Source organism: Venturia canescens, chromosome 8 (assembly GCF_019457755.1).
Source record: "Venturia canescens isolate UGA chromosome 8, ASM1945775v1, whole genome shotgun sequence".
Classification (NCBI taxonomy): domain Eukaryota; kingdom Metazoa; phylum Arthropoda; class Insecta; order Hymenoptera; family Ichneumonidae; genus Venturia; species Venturia canescens.
The window spans coordinates 21622478-21643757 of NC_057428.1; the positions used below are offsets into that span (position 1 = coordinate 21622478).

Below are 21280 nucleotides of genomic sequence, written 5' to 3' on the forward strand. Positions count from 1 at the left end.
AATATCCTTTTTCAAACCCGATTGACAACATTTGTACCGCTCGAAATATTTACCATTCGCGACGAATATCGCCGAGTTTATAAGTTTATTTAGTACTTTTATAAAATACGATAAATACACGTGTGTGCTCGTGATTCGAGAACCCTCTTATCGAGAGGTTTACGGATGTGCACTTTACGCTGCGGAGCTGCCTCGAGAGGAGCGCAAACTAGCAAATGTCGAGGGGCTCGTCCGTACACGTTTGTATATATTCTCGTAGACATTTCCTTTCCATTTGCTCTCAATCGCTCCGTTGGCCAGCTCCGATAAGCGAGATACGAGGAATAAAGCTCCACTTTGACGAATAAAACGCTCAAAAGTCTATTTCTTATTCCACGAATTTCATAAACGTCCGATTTATTCGAATAATCAATCAGAAAATTGTCAACGAGCTTTTCAACGGTTGCAGTTAAAATGCCAAAAACTCGTTTTCCTTAGTCGATTTATCCATTACAAAATGGGAGTTCGTTCAATGAGATTCCCCGAGTTACTACATCACGGTGTTGTTTTATCTCGCTAGATTAAAAGTCGCAGTGTGCAACAACAATGAAGGCGCGTTGTTTTCTTACACGAGCTTTTTTCCCACTGGCTTTCTTTCTCCTTTACGATCCTCCTTATTGTTTGACCAAGGGTCGTTAGGTGAAGTCGCAACAACGCGTGCTGGCAGCTCACTTTTATTCGCCAGCTCGAAAAATTACGACGAGGATAAATGGCCAGGGACGTGCGCGTAAAAGTATCAAGGAAATTGGAGGAAAAGTCGATTTTAACGGAAATCAAGGCTCGCATATAAAGTTTATTGTGTCTTCGAATTACTTTGGCGAGCATTAAAAGAATAACTAGCGAGAGCTCCGATCAAACTCGAGTGTCGTCTCGCTCCAACGACTCTTCGAGTCCATCAAGGTGCTTCAGTGCGGCGCGTAGCGCGAGTCCTGGAACATGAAAAAATCGTCGATATTAAAAATACCGCACGGAAACTTCGAATCCCCGCGATAATAACAAAAATTACTTCGCTTTTTTCCCGTTCAAACTTTTCCAATTTATTCCAGAAAATAAAGCTCACTCTTTCCGATGAAGCGGCCTTTTTGAAAGCGCGAACCACGCGGACGGTGATAACGCACTCCGCGGTGACGTCCCTTCACCGCGAGCATGGTCGAGCAGCGTTTCCCTGAAGAGTTTGCCGCTAACTAGCGCATGTGGTTTTTGGTACAACTAAAAGCACATCAGGCCCAAGTTCACCGGCCATCCATTCCACGCATCAGGCTCGTTACAAACCTTTCTGAGGGTTACACCCTCGACAGGTAGCCGCGTGCGCGTCCTTTCGGATTTACCAATCCCAAGATCTGTCGCGTGTCACTCGCTTCAAAAACGTCCGGGATTGAAAGAATATATTTATTCGCGTTCCCAAACAAACCGAAGCCGCGATCGATTCAGCTCGCGAAGATGCATTCGCGGGCTCCTCTCGAAAGGGGAAAAAAGTCGGAAAAGAAGCAGCTGGAACATCAACGGAGTCCTCGTTGGAGGATGCCTGGTGGAAAACAGAAGGCGGTAGAGCGAGAGCCGGGAGAACTCTCTTAGTTCTCTCGACTCGGAGGATCGTAATTGGATTTCAACGTGCGGCAATCGAGAGTATACACAGCGGCTATATAACGCTCGGTAATACGGGTTGAAGAGACGGCGAGTGCTCGATATGTTCGCACCACTATGCGATGACATCGAGTGTCAACCCGCGTGTCTCAAGGATGCGCGCTTTCGCGTTGCTTTTCACGTCGCACCCCGCCAAGACGAAGCGCCGGGAAAAAAGGAAAATGGAGAAACTTCCTGGATTGGCCTGGAAACACTTTCTCTCCGGTTGACGCATGCTTCACCGCCGGACACGCGTGTACTTTATTTTTCATTCGTCCAACCCTCGCTCAAAACTTTTTTGCGATACTGCGAAAGATAGTAATCTTTCCCTGTAGCGGAGCGAAAAAACAAGGAAAATCGAAAGCAACGGAACGAAATGACGCTTTCGATGATGCGATGATGAGAATTAGGTTATAACGGCTGGGGAAAATAGCCGATACATCTTGTTCGCTTTCACCCGTACGAACAGTAGATCTCGACTTGGGAAGGCGGAGAAACTGGATGAACTTTCGGATTAGATCAATCTCGAAGCTCTCGCGTGTACAGAAAATAAAAAGGAAAGAAACTTTGTTCACGGTCTCTTTTTTGTGGCCGGTTATCCTTCAACGAAACGTCGTCGCTTACTCACTTCGTCTGCGGCGAACTTTTCCACGCGATCAAACTTCTCAGCTAGTTTAGTGCTTCGCACTCCTCCGTTTCATGCTCTGTACATTCGTATGTATAAATACATCCATTCGTGTACTTAACGAAAAAAAGATCCTCGAAAGTCATCTCGGCCTCCCCGGTTCAGTTCTTTTCTCGCGTGCGGCCCGATTTAGTGGCGTCGCTGAGATTCGAAGTTGTGAATACAAGCTCGAGGGAAGAATGAGACGGATTTGCGTCGGTGATCGCGCATCAAAGAGTTACAAAAGAATTTACTTTCGTTATTTCGACCGCTTTTTTCAAGCCTTTCTCTCATCCTTTTGTCCGGCATATTTTGTGCAGCTACTTTCTCAAGCGGCCGATGATGGGATTTCGAGCGAGTCGATCGCGAGTCCGAAGTTTCCTTTCGCGAAGAAAGCTTCAGAAATAAACAACGCTCGAGTTTTCAACTTCTAGTCGCGCCATTCGATCGACATTCTAGCCGATTTCTACTTGAGATTCAATCCTCGAAACGAGAGTAACAGCCGAGGAAAAAGGACTTCGATTTTTTCCAACTCGTACTTGCGTCCAGAACTTTTAATCGATTCATTTTATCGGACGGCGAAAGAGCGATCTTTTCATCACGCATATACGTCGCGGGACTTGTTTCATTATCCAATGAATAAAGAGCGCTCGCGAATAATCGATTTTTTCACGAACGCGTGAAATTGTGAAATTCCAAGGAATATTCACTCGCGGGGATCTCTTTAATATATTTTCGGCATTCTGCCAATATCAATCAGGAAAGCCAGACAGTGTCCTCCGGGAATTTTTGTTCTGTATTCTCCGGAGTGCGCTGAAAAGGAAAGATCCTGTGGTATCTTGAAGTGATCCTGCGAGATATTTGGAGAATTCTCGAGTGACAGAGGCGGAATTTCAAAAAGAGAACTGCCGAGAACTTCCCCGGCAAGGGGCGAAAGTTTCGGCTCATCTGTTCGGGTTAGCCAAATGTACTGTAAAAATGGTCTCCCGAATGTACACGCGGGCACGGATAGAGTCCCTTTAAAGACGTCGAGCAGCTCCGATGAGCTCAAGAATATTCGACTTTCGTTTGATTCATCAAATACGCGTTGGTGTGGAAAAAATAGCAAGATTTTTCTTCCTCTAGCCTCCAAATTGGTGGGACACAATTTTCGTAAGCTGACCCTCGTTGGAAGGCTTTTCCTACGAAATAATGACAAAATATTCGAGTTTTTGGACTCTGGCTGGGTGCACTCATCGAAATTATGAGAAAACTTGTGCATTTATGCATTGTATTTTGCAGCGAATGTATTAAAGCGCGTCTGGAAAGTCTCGTACACTTTATCCTTGAATCTTCATGCATATTATGGATTTTATGTTTTTTGTTCTCGGATACCGCGTACACATTCGCGATATTTTCATTTCCGAAGGTACGCCATAAATTTTTATCATCCGATACACATATCTTTTGGACGTATTACCTGTCCGCGCAATATCCTATTCGGATAAAAAGCATATACCCTCGTAACCGGGGAGGCACTTGTACGCACGTCAAACTGTACATCCGTGGGAACGAAATCCTGAAAGAGTTTGCGGAAATGTCTGGGGAAGCGACTAAATACGTCGCTCCCACTTCTCGTATTCCGGCTGTCCAAACTTTACCTACAGTTTTCGACAACATCGCGCGAACTTATTCTTCAATAAAATTCTCAGCTTAGCGAAGTGTCGGTTTCGATCCGCACTTGTATAAAAACGGGTTGAATTCTTTGCATCATTTCGCGAGGAGGCTTCGATTTTTCTTGCTAAATTTAAAGGAACCCGACGATCGATCGAATCTCCGTGAACACTCATTTTGTCCTCGATTAATAACTTTTGTCGCACGAGCATTTATTTTCAGCTCTCTCTCTCTCTCTCTCATTCGCTAGCTCTTGCTCGATCACGCTGCTCTTTCTTTCATCCATCATATTTTTCTCCCCGCGTTCATACATCTCCGGAGATTAGGGAATTGAAGGAAGGATTCATTTCCAATCATTTTAAGGCAGGAGAGAAAAAATACTCGGCGACGAAATCGACTGATTATCGATCGACGGTGGGCGGGCGAGGGTGTCCCGCCACTTTTTCGCGACATATTCCATCCTCGCAAATAAGAGCCTCGACAACAGAGCCATTTTTTTGCATGTTACCGCCGCGCCAAGATAAATCTCTTGCGGTGCGGAGAATCGCCTATTAATATAACGCTAATCAAGCAGCGATAAAAAAACTGTGCGTACGGATAAACAATCGATTAATCGTGCGAATGAATTTGGCTCATTAATTCATCAACCGGGAGTTCGATTCGCGCACGTTTTTTCATGAGAAAAAATTTTTCCTCCGGAAGCCTCAGGACAATTATAGTTTTGCCCTTTCGTCCTATTTTCCAATGTATTTTTTCAACGTTCCATAAGTTTTTTTGTCGCCTCCTTATTAAGGGGATGGATCAGTGAGTGCGAGAGAGACAGCTACAAATTTCGATATCGAAATTCTTTGACGCAGTTTGACCGATGAAAAAAAAACTCAGTAACGATATAGTGCGGCGACGAGCTGCAATAATATTATTGTAGAAGAAAAATGGAATATTATTAAAAATTAAATAATATTTATTGTTCCGAGTAGAAACTTTTACCGAAGTATTTAGTAAATTTTCACCCTCCATTTGCAATATTTTCTGCTTTTGAACTGAGAATTTCGCCAAATCTTTAAAATTTCACAGTGCGTTACAAGAATGAATAATATTTTCGTTAACTTGTCCCTGCACTCAAATATATCACGGTCAATTTTACAGTGAATTTCACGCTAAATATTACCGTTTAATTCTCTCGATGCAGAGAAAACACTCGTCCCGAATATACGGAACAATAACAAAAGACGAATTTTCTTCACCCTTCGACTAATCATCAATTCAATTATTCGACTCCGGTGCGTCGAGTTGGCCCCATTTCCGATGAAATAATAACAACGAAATTGTGTTGTTTCTCTACTCACGTGTGCTGTCATAAAGGATTCCATGGAGCTCCTCGAAACAGGGAACCTTAACGAGGGTACCGGGTGGGCTCTCGGGCCAGCAGAGCACAGAGTCCCAATCGACGTCGCATCCATCCTCGTAAGTCCTCGACGTCAGGGGATCTCTGGAGGTGAGACATTCGAGTCCTTTCCGAAAATATGAGTCGTTGAGATCATTAATTCGGTGCAGAACGTTGAGAACAACATTTTCGGTGAATAGTTCGGTTTCTTCGAGCGGTGCATTCGCCATGGTAACTCGATCTAATTGTCCTAATTGTCAGAAACTCCGGTCACTAAGATGCGTTTCTTTTTCATTATTTCCCTCAGCTTTACGAAGCTTCGCTCGTTCGTATGATTTCGTTTGATCGCGATTCGAGCCTCGTTCATAAATTCGAGATCGTCGTTCGTTCCATTCGTCGAAACGAGCTGCGTCGACAATTAATGCAACGGGAATTTATTATTTTCATATTCGCGTTCTTCCCAGAGTTCCTCCGAAAGGCATTATAATGTGGCTAAAGTTGAGATCGAGGAACTCGAAATATCTAGTGCGTCATTCGAAGCGACTGCAACAGGTCCGAGATGTCCTTGCGTCTCGTGGCTCAAACTCTTTTTGCTTGATCCATCACATTCCAGGACTTTTTTGGGGTCTCTTCCTGCTCCGGCTTCGATACCTGGACGCGGCTATCCGGAGTACTTGAGTCGCATTCGCAAACTCTTCAACAAACACTCACTGAATTCCTGACCGCGGAAAACCATGAGACAAGTTGCCTCCGCGAACAAAGTCGATAAAGTTGTGCATCAATATTACAGCCTTAATTCGCCGCACACACTCAAAGTCTCCGTGACCCTTTGATCAATCGAACAATCCCTTTTCTCTGCTAGTTTTCCGAAACACGGGAGGAACTCATCGAGCGGTTTACAGTCTCGCGAAGCATCCACGTGTTGCACATCGCCGTCTCCCGATCACTTTGACTCACATTTCCTCACAACAAAATCAAATTCGATTCGTTGCAATCCATTTGATTGCCCATTTTCTGCTACCAATTTGGAAATATCGTAGTGTCGAATTAGCACGAATATTGAGATCAAGTTGTCATGAAAATGATGAAACTCAAGCCGTTTATCCGGCAAGATTGGATGATTAAAAAATTTTTTTTATAGTTTCTTTCATCCGCAATATGCTTCTGTACAGCTTTTCACTCGTGGGAGTAAAAAGCCTCGATTTTGCCAGCAGCACTTGGCACGAGTTATCTCGGTCTTATTAAGTTTTACCGAGAATGAGAAAAATGGTAAAAATAGGGAAACGCGATACCGTCGAGCTCGCTGCTTGTTATACTCTGTCCGGAAAACGAACGGGACGTTGCTTCGCGGACAAAGGACTAAGAGCATGCGCCACGTCGATTACACCCCCGAGCTTCGAGGGTTGAAACTAAAATCATCCTCTTGTATGATGCTCTTTCGTTTCTTTTTCTATCACTCTCTCCCTCCCCTTTTCCCCTTCGCCCTCTGTTTCCACTCTCTATCTTCATTTATGAAATACGTGTACGAGGCAAATCCTGCTAATTTGCTCGAACCGTCCGACTTCAACTGGCAAACAATAAATTAGGACCGAGAGAGACGTAGGAAAATATTTAGCTGCATGAGATTCGAGTTCGTACTTTTTGTTTATCGTTAGAGATCTTATTTCAAGAGTCTCCTTTACCTTCACGACAGAGTCAGCAGTGTCGATCTCACGAAAAATTTAAAGATTAAAAAATAGAAAATTGCTGGATCGGAGCAGAATTTTGAAAAATTCATTGCCACAAAACCGATCCGTCAATACGCTTTCCGCAAAGGTTTACAACTGCAGATTTTCCTGCAGGATCAAACGCATATCAGATGCCTTAACGAGCGCGTCTGGCATGGAACACGCTTGTGCGACAGCTGCATCAATAATGTAAACGTAATATAGCCGGATGTTCGTACAGCCTCTTGACAATACGGTATTCTATATACCACGGACTTGCGATCCAGCCAATACGATACTCGATCGTCCTCTCAATAATCCCTACAGACTATCTACGTGCTCAAATCACGAGGTTGTCCTTTGAGTTTGTATTACTACCGCGAGCTCGGGGGGCTTATATTTCTTTCGGGATTTCGAGGGCTGTGAAGCTTGTACGCATTTCTTCTAAAATCCGGCTTTCCAAAGAATCGTCAAACGTCAAAACAACGTTGGATCTTTCGTTCGTAAACAGGTTTTTTTCAAAAAGTTTGACAACTCATGGAACAGTTTGCGACCTAAAAAGGGGGCTTAAAACATCGATGTCTGTTCTTCTCGGTCCGTTGGACAGTTCACTAATTACCAGGCGTTTCAACATCAAGAGAATCGACGATTTCTGATTAACTGTCACTAATTATATCCCTCGCGCTGGATCCACCTGTGGAGCAATTTCTGTTTTACATTATTTCCTCTTGCTCGTCAATACAGTCGAGCTTCTGACAAGTTTTAGATTAACAGGAGCGCGCATGGCCGGGGAGCGTGAGGTATTCGCAGTTGAAGAGCGCTGTCCAACTCTGTTCGGGAAGCTCGAGACATACCGAAAGGGGAAAATCGTTTGTGTTGGAATTTCTCTTGAAGATGAACGAGGAATGATTCATGAGGATAAAAAATATTCGCGTTACTCGAACGAGATTTCCAGGACACCCTGGGCATAACTAATCGGGGAGATCCGTCTGCGAACGTCGATCATCGCCTCGAGCGCAATATGTATCAACCCATTTAGCAGCTCGTCCATCAATTAGATTCTCCACTTGCTCCGACCTCTGTACACCATCATTTAATGAGATGGATGTGTTTATGCACGAATACAGACATTGCACGCGGAGCGTGAGGCTCTTATCGTGTCCGCCATATTGAGCGTATCGATCCTTCGAGCGTAGAGACTAACGTCAAAATGTTATGTTTATCTATTATTTGTCCTATTCATTCCGAGTATCAACAATCGCATAAGCTCATATTAACGAGGGGTCGCAATAGGGAGCAACGATTTGTCATGTTTGGGTTTCTTTGGGTTCGTTTGGGCTCGATTCAGTTTGTTAAACCCCAACGAGCCCAAACAAGCCCAAGCACTCCCAAATAATTCTAAACAAATCGAAACAATGGTGGCAAAGAACAGTGGCAAAAATTAAAAATCTACTAGAATCAATCCGTAGATTGAAGTAGAGCGAAGCCTTCAAAAAGCGAATAGACTTCAATCTTCTACCTGAAGACTATTCTTTCGGAAAAAAACATTTGTTTTACACACCCTAATAAATATGTACCAAGAATAATGAGATGGATTTTTTTTTTTCAGATTGTTTCAAGAAGCTAATATTCAAAAAGACTATAGAGAGATTTTTCATGATTGTCATGAATATTTGCTCGTAGCATTATTAAATGACAAAATTATAATGGAAATGATTCTATTAGAAATTAGTCGATACATTTGAGAGCTGACGAAGCGAGCAGCTGGTAAATATGGAAAGATGATTGACACGTTTCCAAGATTTTCGTTCAGTACGAGCGGTTCTGTGCGAAAAGTACGCAGTCAACGAAAAACACGAGCACATATAACAGTCGAGGAAATGTCGGGTTGCTACGATCGGGCGGGACTCGCTCCGATGGAGGATTAGCGCGCTTGTACACTTGCTACACACCGGAAAGTGTAGCAAGTGTATGGAAAGATTGACCGGAGAGATGAGACAATTTCGAGTTGCCCAATATGTAGATTCGACGCCCTGCCATATATTTCTTCGTTTTAATCGCAAGCGTTTCTTCGTTAAATTTCATTACGAGCGGAAGTAAGAAGTTTCGAGGAGGCTAAAAATCCAGGCGGAATTTGCGCACGACTCGGTCCCGTGTCTCGTCATCTGCATAGAAAATGTCACGTTCATTATTTATATTTGCTCGAAACACTCGATCGCACCACTTCTTTCGGTTATTAATTTTCCACCGCCGCGTTCATTATCCGCCCTCGTACCGCTCTCTCCCGTCCGGCTCCACCTTCGCGCCCTTCTCCGTCGTCCTGCCGCCCCGGACTTTACACCTTTTCCGGAGACTCCAAGATTAATCGTCCCAACGCGAACGCACGCTCGAACGAACCGGAGTGGGAAGAGGGAAGCAGCCCGAACAGAGCCAGACTACGTTCACCCTCGTGCTATCGCCCCGGAAGTATTTCGGATAAAGATATTCGAGGTGATTTCGAAGGGTGAATAAAATCAGAGAAACTGGGAGGGTCGGGGATAAGAGACAAACAACGGGGGACGATTGAACGGGAGATTTGGGGGATTATTCGATTTGATGGATGCACTAAATCATAGAGCGATTAACAATAACGTGTTGTTATTGTGACGGCAATTACGTCTGCGTAATTAATTGTCGCTTTCCCCCAGCGCAATCGCTTCCTCAAGGACCGTATTGATTGGCCAAAGTCCCGCGGAAACACCCGTGAGTTTCCCCCAGTCGTCAGAAACAATATAAAAACAGAGCGCCACTAAAAGCTGCGCCAATTTTCAAGGAGCGAGGGACTTTGAACATTTATTCAAGCGCAATGGCTGTCAAGCTTTTGACGAGGTCGAAACTCTCCTGTCGGAAAGGCCCTCAGGGACGAAAACGAGCTCGTATAACCGGCACAGTCGCCATGAGAAACTATCCCAACTACTGCGGCGGCCGTGCTCCCCGTCTTTCCAGACCCTCTGACACGCTCAAAGGATGTACCGATAGTTGTAGAACAGTTAGTGTCATTTCCGCTCGTCCCAGTTACGACTTAATGCGCACAGAAATTATTTCGGAAAATAACCGAGGGCGATGTTCCTCGAAGAAGAAATCGATCGTGCTCTCGCAGAGAGGAATTTAGCAATTCGAATTCGCTTCAGATTTGCTGTGTCAAATTATAAAATTAAGTGGCCCTATATTTGTGGGGATTGCGTCAGAAATTCTGGCGGGCTCGGGACGAAGGAACGCCGCGGAGGAATCGAGCAAGATATGATTGAATGGCAACATATGGAAATCGATGGCGGCTGATAAAACGAGGCGACGTTTTTTCCTCGTGAAGATATGAAAATAAAAAGGTGAGTCTCGGGTACGTGTTACGGATCGGCTCTTTTAACGCTAGAGATATAACGCGTCGAATTCGAGGACGCGCGTCTAAAAGAGTTTTTTTCCCTGTCACTGACAAGACCATTGACACCGCGCGTATTCCGACACGCGATATCCCTAACATCGATCTCTCTCGGCATAATATTATATTTAGCTTCGAGACAATACGCCGTTTTTTGCCTCCGGCGATCTCCGCTGTCAATTTCGTCACTCGGAATCATCCTCGACCCAGTTAGCGAGTCCTCGCAGCGTTGTTTTCATATTTGAACAATTCTGCTGGCGAATTGCGGCAGCCGATCGATTCGAATCCTATTCGAATGGGTATTTTATTCGTTGTTTCTACAGCTCTTGCCGTACTCGATGAATCGATGCGGAACGAGGCGAGGAGAATCGCTCCGATCAAAAAGTCGAAATGCTGCGATCGAAAAATCATTTCGTCTCGCCCAACGACCTTTTGGAATAGTCGCGAGTGGAAAAATAGCAGCTCCCTCGGTTGGATTTAAAAGTACTAAAAACCCTCGACACTTCGGACTGTGTAACGTGGAATTCGATCCAATGAAAAAAAAAAAAAAAAGAAAAACGAGTTGAAAGAGTCGGCTTATCGATCACACGAGGCGAAATGCTGAAAATTCTGGTCCAACGACCTTGACCCCGAGGCCACGAGCGTGGATTATCCTTGAAACGATTTCCTCAGAATAGGCATCCTCGATCATCGTATCGCGGTGAAATAGAGAGACGAAAAGCGAGGAGCAAAGCGTTGCGGATGCCAAACAAGTCGATGGAAATCGAAGAGTGGCGAGACGCGCGTGTATGCCAAAAGAATAAAAGGGTAAAACGCCGGCGGCGATGATGGGATAAGAAAGAATATAGGGGATGCGGTAAAAAGGGCGGAAGAAACCATCAAGAAAATCTCTCTCGGTTTCTCTTTATCTTTGACACCCACATCGAGTTAAACGTAAGAGACCTCGAGCTCACCGCACCGCACCCTCCTCAACAGTTTCCGCTTTTTCCTCGTGATTCATTAGATCCGCTCTTTTGCTCTTTTGAGTGGAACCAAGAGCTCGGATCATAACGCGGAGTGCAAATACGTAACGAAAAAAAAATTGAAGGACAAAGATTTTTTCGAATTTTACTCCTGCTGCGGAGCGCCAACGCTTCGTTCGGGTCGAGTGTTTCCTTATTTTTATTACGAATCCTTTTTAAATTTAGTTTCGTGCAGAAATATTGATGGGAAGAGGATCGAAGCCACTTTGCGGAGGAGCATCAATGAAAATGCGAGGCTGAGACCTCCCTCTGGATGAAATTGCTGGTTAAATACATAAATTATGCCATTGCCGCGCGGAATCGATATTCTCCCTCGCGTATGAAAAGATACTCGCGCATATACGTATCCATCAATGTATGCGTAATATTTCATGAAACGAGTTTTCGATAGTACGGAAAACTAGAACTAAAATAATGTGAAACGTGCTGCGATCCCAATGAAAATACGTGTACTCGTCGATTTTACGAAGTGTCATATTTTTCTTTGACTTTTCACAAATGCAGAATGCACTCATGTCAGAAGATTTGAGCCCCGAAGTCCTGCTCGGTAGCGGGGACACTGTTTGGATTAAGGAAGTTCACGCGAATCTAATGGAAATCGAAAGCTCCAACTTTAAGGTAACTCCTGTACTGCATGCTAGTCAAATGACTGCAAAATTTTCAAAACGCTTTTAGACCACGTTTAACGTACCGATTAAATGTATTGTTAGTGGACTTGTATTACAGCATATTTTATTAAGATGTAAAAATATTAAAAACGCTAGTTTTGCAAAACCATCAACTGATAAATACAAATTTCTATGATGAGACATTTTCACAGGTATTTTTCAAAGAATCATCTGTATTTTTTAACCGATTTTATTGCACCAAGTCTCATTTTGTTCCTCAACCGATACTCTACGAATTCACCACATAGATTTTCCTTTAAACTCATTCCTGAGAGAAATTATTAATGAAAAAGTTTTTTCACTTAATGAACAATTAGCTGGAACAGTGAAACGATCAAGTTAAAAAAACAACTACACGGTGGATTCATAGAGGACCAGCAGTTGACGATAACAAAATGAGACATGTAGCAATAAACGAGCGTTTTTAATATTTTTAATGATTTTAATGATTGCAAGAATAAATTTTAATCGTTTCTTTGATCATGAAAAGAGGAAAAACGTTCATTTGTTTTTTCGAATGACAAGTAGTAACGCATGATCTTTCCTATAAGAATCGTTCATCGCGAACGACCTAATTGCATTAGCAACGCTACGCCATCGCGAATAAATGATCGCGACAAGCGAGCCGATTTTCCCCGAAATTTATCTTGTTGCGAGAGTGTTTTTTTATTCGAAGGGAAAGAAAAAGAGGAGAACAATGGGCCGTGAAGAAAGGCGGTTGTGGTTGCGGCGGTGAGAGGCAGGGAGTTTGAAAAAAGTGACTTGATTGATCGAAGACAATCGGGGAAGATTTTTGTTTCAGAAAAAAAACGAGCTGGCTCTTAAGGGGAGAGTGTGCGAATAAAGGAGAGAAATTAGATATGCTTCTGGGCGAGAATGTTGGGAGCAGCGGCGTTAAAAGAGAGCAGAAATTTCATCGAGTGAGGAAACGCGTATCGCGCATTATCGAACGTTTTCGAAGCGAGCGCGATGACGAAATTCATTTGGCAAAGAGTGACGTGACTTTGATCGGCGCAAATGGAAAAGCTCGAGAATAATTGAGAAAATAAATAAATGCAAATGTCTCTGGATTCGAGAATAAGGCGAGAGAGATAAAATGTTTCGCAAGAACGTCCGTCGTTTCGCGCGCGAGGAGCTTTTATTGCTCCCGCAGGGCGAGGAAATTAATGCGAATTCTCAGGATGCAACTCCGAGAGATCTCAGCTCTGCGAATGCATCTTCAAGATTCTCCGCTTCCGTTCTCCTCCGGATGCCCACTTTTTCCCCGTGTTTTTACAGCCCCCATTTCGTTGCACGCGAAAATCTTACTTTTACAGGGCACACACGTGCGTCCTCGCAAGTCGGCCAATTTTCAGACTGGAATTCAAGAGCAAACGTTATTCACCCGCCGAATTATGTAAAGACAACGAGCCAGCCACGTTTGCACCATTGATCATGAGAGCTGCACGAGTATGCCGGCGATCCTCAATTATCGTCCTGTTGCCACGTTATATCGCAGTGCCACTTGGCTTGATAACCGGTCCATGTTGCAGCCCCCTGTAATACACGTGGCTCCTCAGAATTCCCGTCTGTCTTTATCGATCCTTCTCGCACCGTGTCTTTGGGACAGAGGCGGAAGCTTTCCTTAATGGAATGCCGAAGGAACGGTATCGAGTTTCGAGAAGCAGGACTATCCTCAAGTTCCTCTTTCCTTTTCCAGCGGGAAGATGCTGAATTGAGATGTCGCGAAGTGGAGGAAGAAGCGGATAAAATAAAAACAAGCTCGAATTGAATGTAACGCGCGGAGAGTTACGCTGCTGGCTGATGGAGCTTTTTATTGGTGTCAGACGCTCGGCGACAACGAACGAGGAGAAAAGCTTCTCATTTAGTGCACACTCGTATCGATTGATCAATCGATTATCGCGTCGTTGATTTTCCTCAGTATTTTTGTGCATTATTTTAGCTGCTAATTACACCGCGTGGAATCAGAGGCGAACGATTATTACGCTGTGAAGGAATTTGAATCCCGAGCTTCGGTACTCTTTTTCTCACTTCTTGAAAGAGAACGAAAGTGGTGAATTACGAGAATATAGTGGAGGCGAACGAGAGTCGGAGCTGGGTGCGAAAGTGGATACGAATTCCCGCTGGACGCGAGCAGATCTTGCGGCTGTGAGCAAAAAAACGTCAGTTCTCGTTGCGAAGAAGAAGAAAAGGAAGAGAAGAAAATTGAAAAAAGGACGAAATGAAAAGGCGAGTTGGAACGCCCGAAGAGACGTTGAAAAATAAAACTCGTTGTAGCTACAATAGCTGCTCGTATGGAAATGTTCCTCTTTACTTTTTTCTCTTATCAAATGAATTCCCCTCCAGATACGGGCACGGCTCTTGCATTTGAATTCCTTCACCGTAGATTCAATTAGACTCGCTCTTTCTGCAATGAACTGTCATGAAATTGAAACACGATTTGTTCGAGAGATTCACCGCGCAGTGGACAGCTTTGCGCCTTGTTTTTTTCACGCTGCCGAAAGTATCGTGAATATTCGAAATGGAATAATTCATGAAAAAATCGATCCGATGGGGTTTTGAAGTGTTTTTAGTTACAATTTAAATGCTTCTCGAGCCGCTTCCTAAATTGGGGGAATTATTTTCATAAATATTCCTCTCCGTGGATACCGAAATTGGAAACATAGTGGGAAAGCGCCGGTTGAAAAAATATTCGTCTCCGGAGCCCGGAGGCGGCACACATTTCCTGTCCGGAATTCCAAAAGAGGTAGCTGTTTCTGCAGACGGATGTTACGATCCGTTCGAAAATAAATAAAATACACTTCCATCTCGTTTTTTACGCTCCCTTCGAAAGCCCGTGCTTTCGCATAACTACGCACGTTTTTCGTTGCTTTTATAATACCCGTTGTGCGCTATTTTCGTTTCATTCAAATTTTGCCTACGATAAATTCACGTTTTTTCGTGAATCCCTAAATTTCCGGACGAAACCGTCGCGCTCCCATCGATTTAGCGTTGCCAACATTTTTACCCTTTTTCCCGTGAATTTGCTTTCTCTGTGCGTCACTTTTTTCATTTTGGATTCAATGCCTCGTTTGATAAAACATTGTTATAAACTCGCAGCACGAATTAGGTTTCCATCGGTGTTCCAATCAGAAAAAAAATCACATTTCAAACCGTTGTATTCGGTAAACTGTTCTAATCACCTTTTTTTTTCAAAAATAATGATAATTCGATCGATCAATCAAATGAGTTTCATTAAGTTTCGAAATAACTGTACGACGATAATCACTCTTGGTACGTGACGAATGTGCTTGAAAGATAAAAAATTTGACACGCGAGATAGAATTTGTCACTCGGGCTTTCAAAAGCTTCGCGTATGTCGCGCGAGGGTACAAAATTATTTGGTAAAAATACGTCGATCATAAATAATAAGGATGAGATAAAAATTTGTCCCTTTTTTTCTGTCTGTGAATTTTTTTCGCGATGACAATAAATCTATATCGTGACGAGAAAGACGAACGAGATAAAATCTCCAAGGATTGGCTAAGGTCGTGTGATCGAGAGGCTCCTTTTTCATCCCTCATGAGGATTTCTTTCTCCCTCAATTTAGTCACTTTGGACAGGGGTATAATTAGCGTCACCGAGTTTGACAAGCTTCGAACAAGATAAGGTAGCTTTACTATTTAGATAATGAGATGAGTTATAGTCTCGTCGAGTCGTGTCGTTATACCACTATTTCCTAAATTAGTTTTATCATGAAGGGAGCGAAATGTCGTTCGAGGGAGTCCATTATTAAGATAAATGTGTTGAGATGAAAGTGACAGTTGAAAATACGTTGGGGTTCATATAAATAACGATTTTTATCAGGATAAACGAATGCTGAAAGTGGCGTCATTGTAAGTAATGCCTCAAATAGAACAACGATGCACCAACAACTTATTCTCGTTTGATTTTTTCGGGCATTCGCGTCTATCGAGCCAACAATGGAACACCGACAAATTCGGTGTCCCATTGCAAGGAGTGCAAAAAAAATCACGAAATCCCGACAGGAGAGAAAACCGTCTGGGATGAACGAAAAAATAAAAAGCTTAAGCGACTCCTGAATCGTAAAACAGGGAATGCAAAACACGCGATGACAAACGCCTATATATACTTCCATTTTTCCGACCCTCTTCATCATCCCCTCTTGTACGTGTATATCGAGTTTGGGATATTCCTGAAAAAGATCGTGTCTCGCCTACCGAAACTTCTCGATTTATTTGCGACCTTCATGTTCGCTAAATCGTTCCATCATTTTTCCCAGATTTACCAATCGAGTTATGTTCATTGGCTCGAGCGTAGACAAAAAAACGATCCGATAGAGAGAAAAACGACCAAGACGAGTGGAGAAACGAACGTCGATGGATGGCGATTGATCGGAGATGAGTTTTTTTCCATGAATACTAATTCTTTGGATTTTCTCTGAACAATCAAACTTGTTCTTTCCGGAATGTTGAATTCATTACTTCGAAATTTCATTCATTCGGCCAATTTATATTTTTCTATCATATCCCAAATAAATCGATACTTTAGTTAAAAACAAGTGATATTGGTGACCCCGCGAGGATGACAGTTCCATCCTACTTAGTGATTCTATATTTATCCACGTGGGTTTTTTCTCGATTGACACTTACTATTTTTCGACAGTTTCACGTAACGCAAAGATTAATGGAGAGAAGCAATGAAATCCTCGATTTTTCGACACGGTTCAAAAATTGTTTGAAACACAGACGCGCACACTCCGATATCGTTTAGTTTGCTCCAAAGTGTGACACTCAATGGATCATTCGAGGTAAAACATAATATTTTGTCGCGATCGTAAGGCTGCCCGTTTCGTACTGTAGAAAATTTAAATTTTCAACATTCAAGATGCAGAGAGCAGTTTTAAGCAGTCGAGACGACGATGCGTATCAAGGTGTGTACGCTAATAGAGCTTATCTCAGCCAAATATTTGCTGTGTTAAGGATTGCGCGGTACAGTCTGGACAACCGACTTTCTTCAACCTCGGCTCCTATTTGGGCTCTTTACGTAAATTTACGGAATTGCTAGTGTCCCGAGATAATTCACAATTGAATGGAGAACTCGCTGAAATAAAAAAGCAAAAAGATTCATAACATAATTCATAAAATCTTTAGCAAATGAGAAGAAAAAGGAAATTGCAAGAAAAAAGAGATGCAGAAATTAATGTAACAGTCCCAGACTTCCCAGTGATTTTTTTCGAATAGCTCACTGATATCGTGGTAGCGAAATTTCATATTTAATACCGCGGTTTATCGAGATGACTGTACGAGTTAAACGTCTCATAATGGATTCACCAGTAGCAGCAAAGTAGACGAAGAGTACACATTTTGAAATACACATACACACGCACGCGCATTTCCTTTTAATTCTATTTGTCTCTAGACCCTCCCAAGAATGATTTTGTTTCGCTTATTTTTTAGATTTTATGAACGTCTGTACGATTCGACGAAATTGTGGTATGCCAATGAGGAATAGTTATCGAAAAGAAAATAAATTCGTTGCTTTCACAGATTTTACTTTTTTTAATTCCAACTTCGTTTTCTTTGGAACGTTGGCTTTGGTTTTATTTTCAAGACTTTTTACATGGACTATGTGAAAATATGTAACGAGATCTACACACTTATAATGATGGTAAATTTAAATATTCTGATAAAAAGGATTAATTGACAGGATAGAAACGTAAAAAGAAAAGTTACAAGTACTTTTTTCGTCAGCTTCATTCTTTATTACATTCCCATGTCAGTCCGAGTTCTCAAAATTGTAGCAGCAACTTCCGGCGACATTTTGTGGACTCCAATTTCGACCAAGACTTCGTTGGCTCTTTCAGCGTTGTTCGATTCTTCCAATGTCTGAAGCAACAGCATAGCTGTGCCGCGCAACACATTTAGCAATGCACAGGCTTCCCTCATTCTGTAAAATTCAACATTTATTGGCTTCTTGTTAATCACATTCGTCAAATACGTCATGACCATTGACCAAATGAAACTTACAAGGGGAAATATGCTTCGGGTTTGCTGGTATAGAGTCCGAAGAGGGAAAACAAGTTCCGAATGATGTCAAATTGCAGCTGAGCAGCACCTCCGGTGTTGAATTGGTTGACGAGTACAACTTCTTCGAGAAGATACTGCAGCAAGAAATAAATAATATTGCATTGAATTGAAAAAAATTGAGTGATTGCGTTCGTTCAAATTTTCTTACTTGGTCAAGTTGGCCGGCGAGGTTGCGCCAAGCTTTATTGAAAATAGGCAAAGCTAAAGCATCTCTCAAGTCGTGGAGGCGAGTAGCAAGCTCTTCGAACATCGGACATCCGCTTGGAGTTACGGATAAAGATGCGACTTCCTTTTCAGACTGCATGGCGAACCATTTGTCCGTTCTGTACGGCCTGCTCTTAGCCTTCACATCGAGTGCAACTGTATTTACAATCTCGTCGACCAATTCTTTCTCAAGTCTTTGGAGCAGAGCCACAGCCTCGTCGAAAACCGAACCTTCGTCTTCGTCAGCTTCTTTACCACTTATCGAGTCTGTTCCCCTATCCGTTGCAGTCTCAACTGCTTCGAATTGTTTTTTGAAGAAATGGAGTTGCAGAAAATGCTATAAAAAGCCACGTACAGCTTAATTCTTACACTACTATCTGTTTTCTTCACAGCAGTTACAAATAATTTGATGAATTATCAATCTACGTACAACTGTGACTCCCCAATCGATGAGAACGCTCGATATGTAATGTATTGTGTTCAGTATACGGGGCATGAGCGAAGCCAAAGGATCTTCGTATTCCTCATGAAGCAACTGTAATAATCTCACTCGGCAATCGTCTATCAGCTCCAATTGTAACTCAAGAAACTGCAGTCTATCGACAGAAGCGTGGATACATGTTTACCAAGTAGATTCAAAAGAATTAAATCAAAGATTCTCATAGATCCTATGTACAGAGTTGCTTAAATTGGTGTACCGATGTCCAGGTTGTGGCAAATGATTGTATCGATCGGAAATGGTCATGAGAAGGGTTAAAAAAGCATCGGCACATTCAGTGACTTTCATGTCATCAGAATCGGGGCCAGCGAGTCTTTCCCAAGCGCTCTCCGAGCTCAATATAGAGTCCATTTTTTCCGTTGCATCTGATTGAAAAATAATAGCTTTGAATTCATCATTGTTTTACAAATGAACAATTCTTTGTTTAGAAGTCGTTACATTTCTTTTCCATGTTAATCCATTTGACGAAAATCTGAGCTTGCGTTAAAACAAACACTGTAGCTGGTTGACTGGCCGGATAGAAAAGAGTGTCACGAAGTTCTCGCTCAAAACCGAGTGCTTCGTCTACTAAATGTGCAAACAAAGTATCGTCGTATTGGACGACTGGCAATTCGGCATGCAATTTTTCAACCGCCAACTGCACGAGAGCTCTCATAAATTCAACCTATGCGAATATAAAAAAAATTAAATTAGTATTAAGGAACTTAATATTTCGAACCAAACCATACATTCTTTGTTCCTAATGTGTTGAAATAATCATTAATTTTAGAAATATCTCAGGCTGTCGTACCTGTGCGTTAATGTGATTAAAACCTGCAGCATCCACAACTGGTTGAACATTTTTGAGAACCCATTGTTCATGGTGCTTGATCCAAGTGAGTATCTGTGTGAAAAACCATTCGGGCTTGTCACGACGATTGGTCTGTTTCGAACCGGTGAAATGATAGATGAACCTTTGCCTCAATGGGCGTACCAGAAGTGTTATAGGCAAACAAACTGGTGCAAAATCTGTGAGAAGACTTGACGTTACTGTGATCGTTGTTGTTTCTTCTCTGAATGACGAATGTCAGGGAAGCATAATTATTGTTCAATTCACCATTATTTTTTTAATTCATAATTAATGTTGATGATTTTATCATGATTGTTAAAAAAATATTTGCATCTTTATGTTGACGTTTTTTTGGAAAGGATACGGCAAATGTAACTGCAGCAAATATTCAGTGAGCATTTTAAATCTGCTCATGGAATCCGGCATTGGAGTAGTCAAACCTGAAGCATTGGAGCCACAAAAAGGCCACTTGAGTGTCTTCAACACCTCTTTGTATTCTCTGTAACGTGCACTCATTTATTATTTCGCTTTACTCAACAATATTTTTTATAATGATTTTTTTCCAACGCAGACTCAAATAATTGATTCTTCTAATTTAGTCACTTACTCCGAGAGTTTCTCCTTTAGATGATTGTGCCAAAAATGCAAAGTGTCTCTAACATAATTGGACAAGTGATGGCACGAAGATGAATGTAACTGACAGCTTATGTCAGCAAGATTTGTGTACATAGTTATGGCAGATTCATCATCATCAGCTAATATGAACATTTCTAACTCGTTACTAAAATAAGAAAAAATCATTATTATATAACAAAGATCAAAATGAAAAGACATATTCAGAGCTGCTTGTCACCTGATATTTTCTATACATTTGATGAATCGTAAATAAGACAGAGATTTTTCTAATTCTGTAATCCGTTCGGCAATCTCCTGCACTTGGCGCAGCCTGTTGTCCTCTTTGAGACAATTATCAATTGTTTCTGAGAGTTTTGTTCCTTCTTCGATCAATGGATCAATTTCACTTATTATTCGGTCTACATAGGCCAACGCTGCTTTGACCTTTGAAGGGGCTTCCGTCGAAGCCATGGACAACTTCAAATGAAGACAGTCCCCGTCGATTATTGTTGGGTCATTGATTTTCAAGAAAAATATAGACTTTGAGAAAAATAAATCCAACTCACCGATGCCTCGATCGCATTTTTCTCGATTTCAAGCTGTTTATTAAACTGTCGTATGTTGTCAAGATTTTTAAGATCTGAGCCGAATTCAGCATTGAATTTATCTATAACTTTTTGTCTTATATCGGACATTTTTTCTTCGTCATAAAATAAAAGTACTAGAGATATTCACTGAAGAAGTGCGAAATCGGTCTGTCAATAAATGAACATTACGATCGGTATCACACACGTGTAACGTAACCTGCTCCGCATAACACCACTACTGCGTATATGCGTATGCGGTATATGCCTGGTGGCCGCCTGGTGA

General features: G+C 42.3%; 2 protein-coding genes across 3 annotated transcripts in view; both read right to left on the minus strand.

Moving 5' to 3' along the window:
* The window catches only part of LOC122414560 (diuretic hormone receptor-like), a 49704-nt gene extending 32433 nt beyond the window's left edge, over nucleotides 1–17271 (minus strand). Inside the window, exons 1-2 of one of the 2 annotated variants that reach the window (XM_043425948.1) lie at nucleotides 16827–17271; nucleotides 5326–6380 (exon numbers count right to left, since the gene is read on the minus strand). In XM_043425948.1, the coding sequence (XP_043281883.1) occupies nucleotides 5326–5593 (268 nt within the window). In that variant the 5' untranslated portion in view covers nucleotides 5594–6380; nucleotides 16827–17271. The remainder of the gene's footprint in view (nucleotides 1–5325; nucleotides 6381–16826) is intronic. The other variant, XM_043425949.1, reaches the window with a different exon arrangement.
* A 641-nt stretch (nucleotides 17272–17912) lies between these two features.
* Nucleotides 17913–21279, minus strand: Rint1 (RAD50 interactor 1). The gene is made up of 11 exons (XM_043426870.1): nucleotides 20977–21279; nucleotides 20649–20887; nucleotides 20403–20576; nucleotides 20160–20294; nucleotides 19757–20018; nucleotides 19405–19630; nucleotides 19166–19331; nucleotides 18898–19063; nucleotides 18412–18804; nucleotides 18204–18337; nucleotides 17913–18123 (listed from the first exon to the last, which is right to left on the minus strand). The coding sequence occupies exons 1-11, from the start codon at nucleotides 21103–21105 to the stop codon at nucleotides 17940–17942; spliced, it is 2208 nt and encodes a 735-aa protein (XP_043282805.1). The 5' UTR covers nucleotides 21106–21279; the 3' UTR covers nucleotides 17913–17939.
* Nucleotide 21280: the final 1 nt, after the last annotated feature.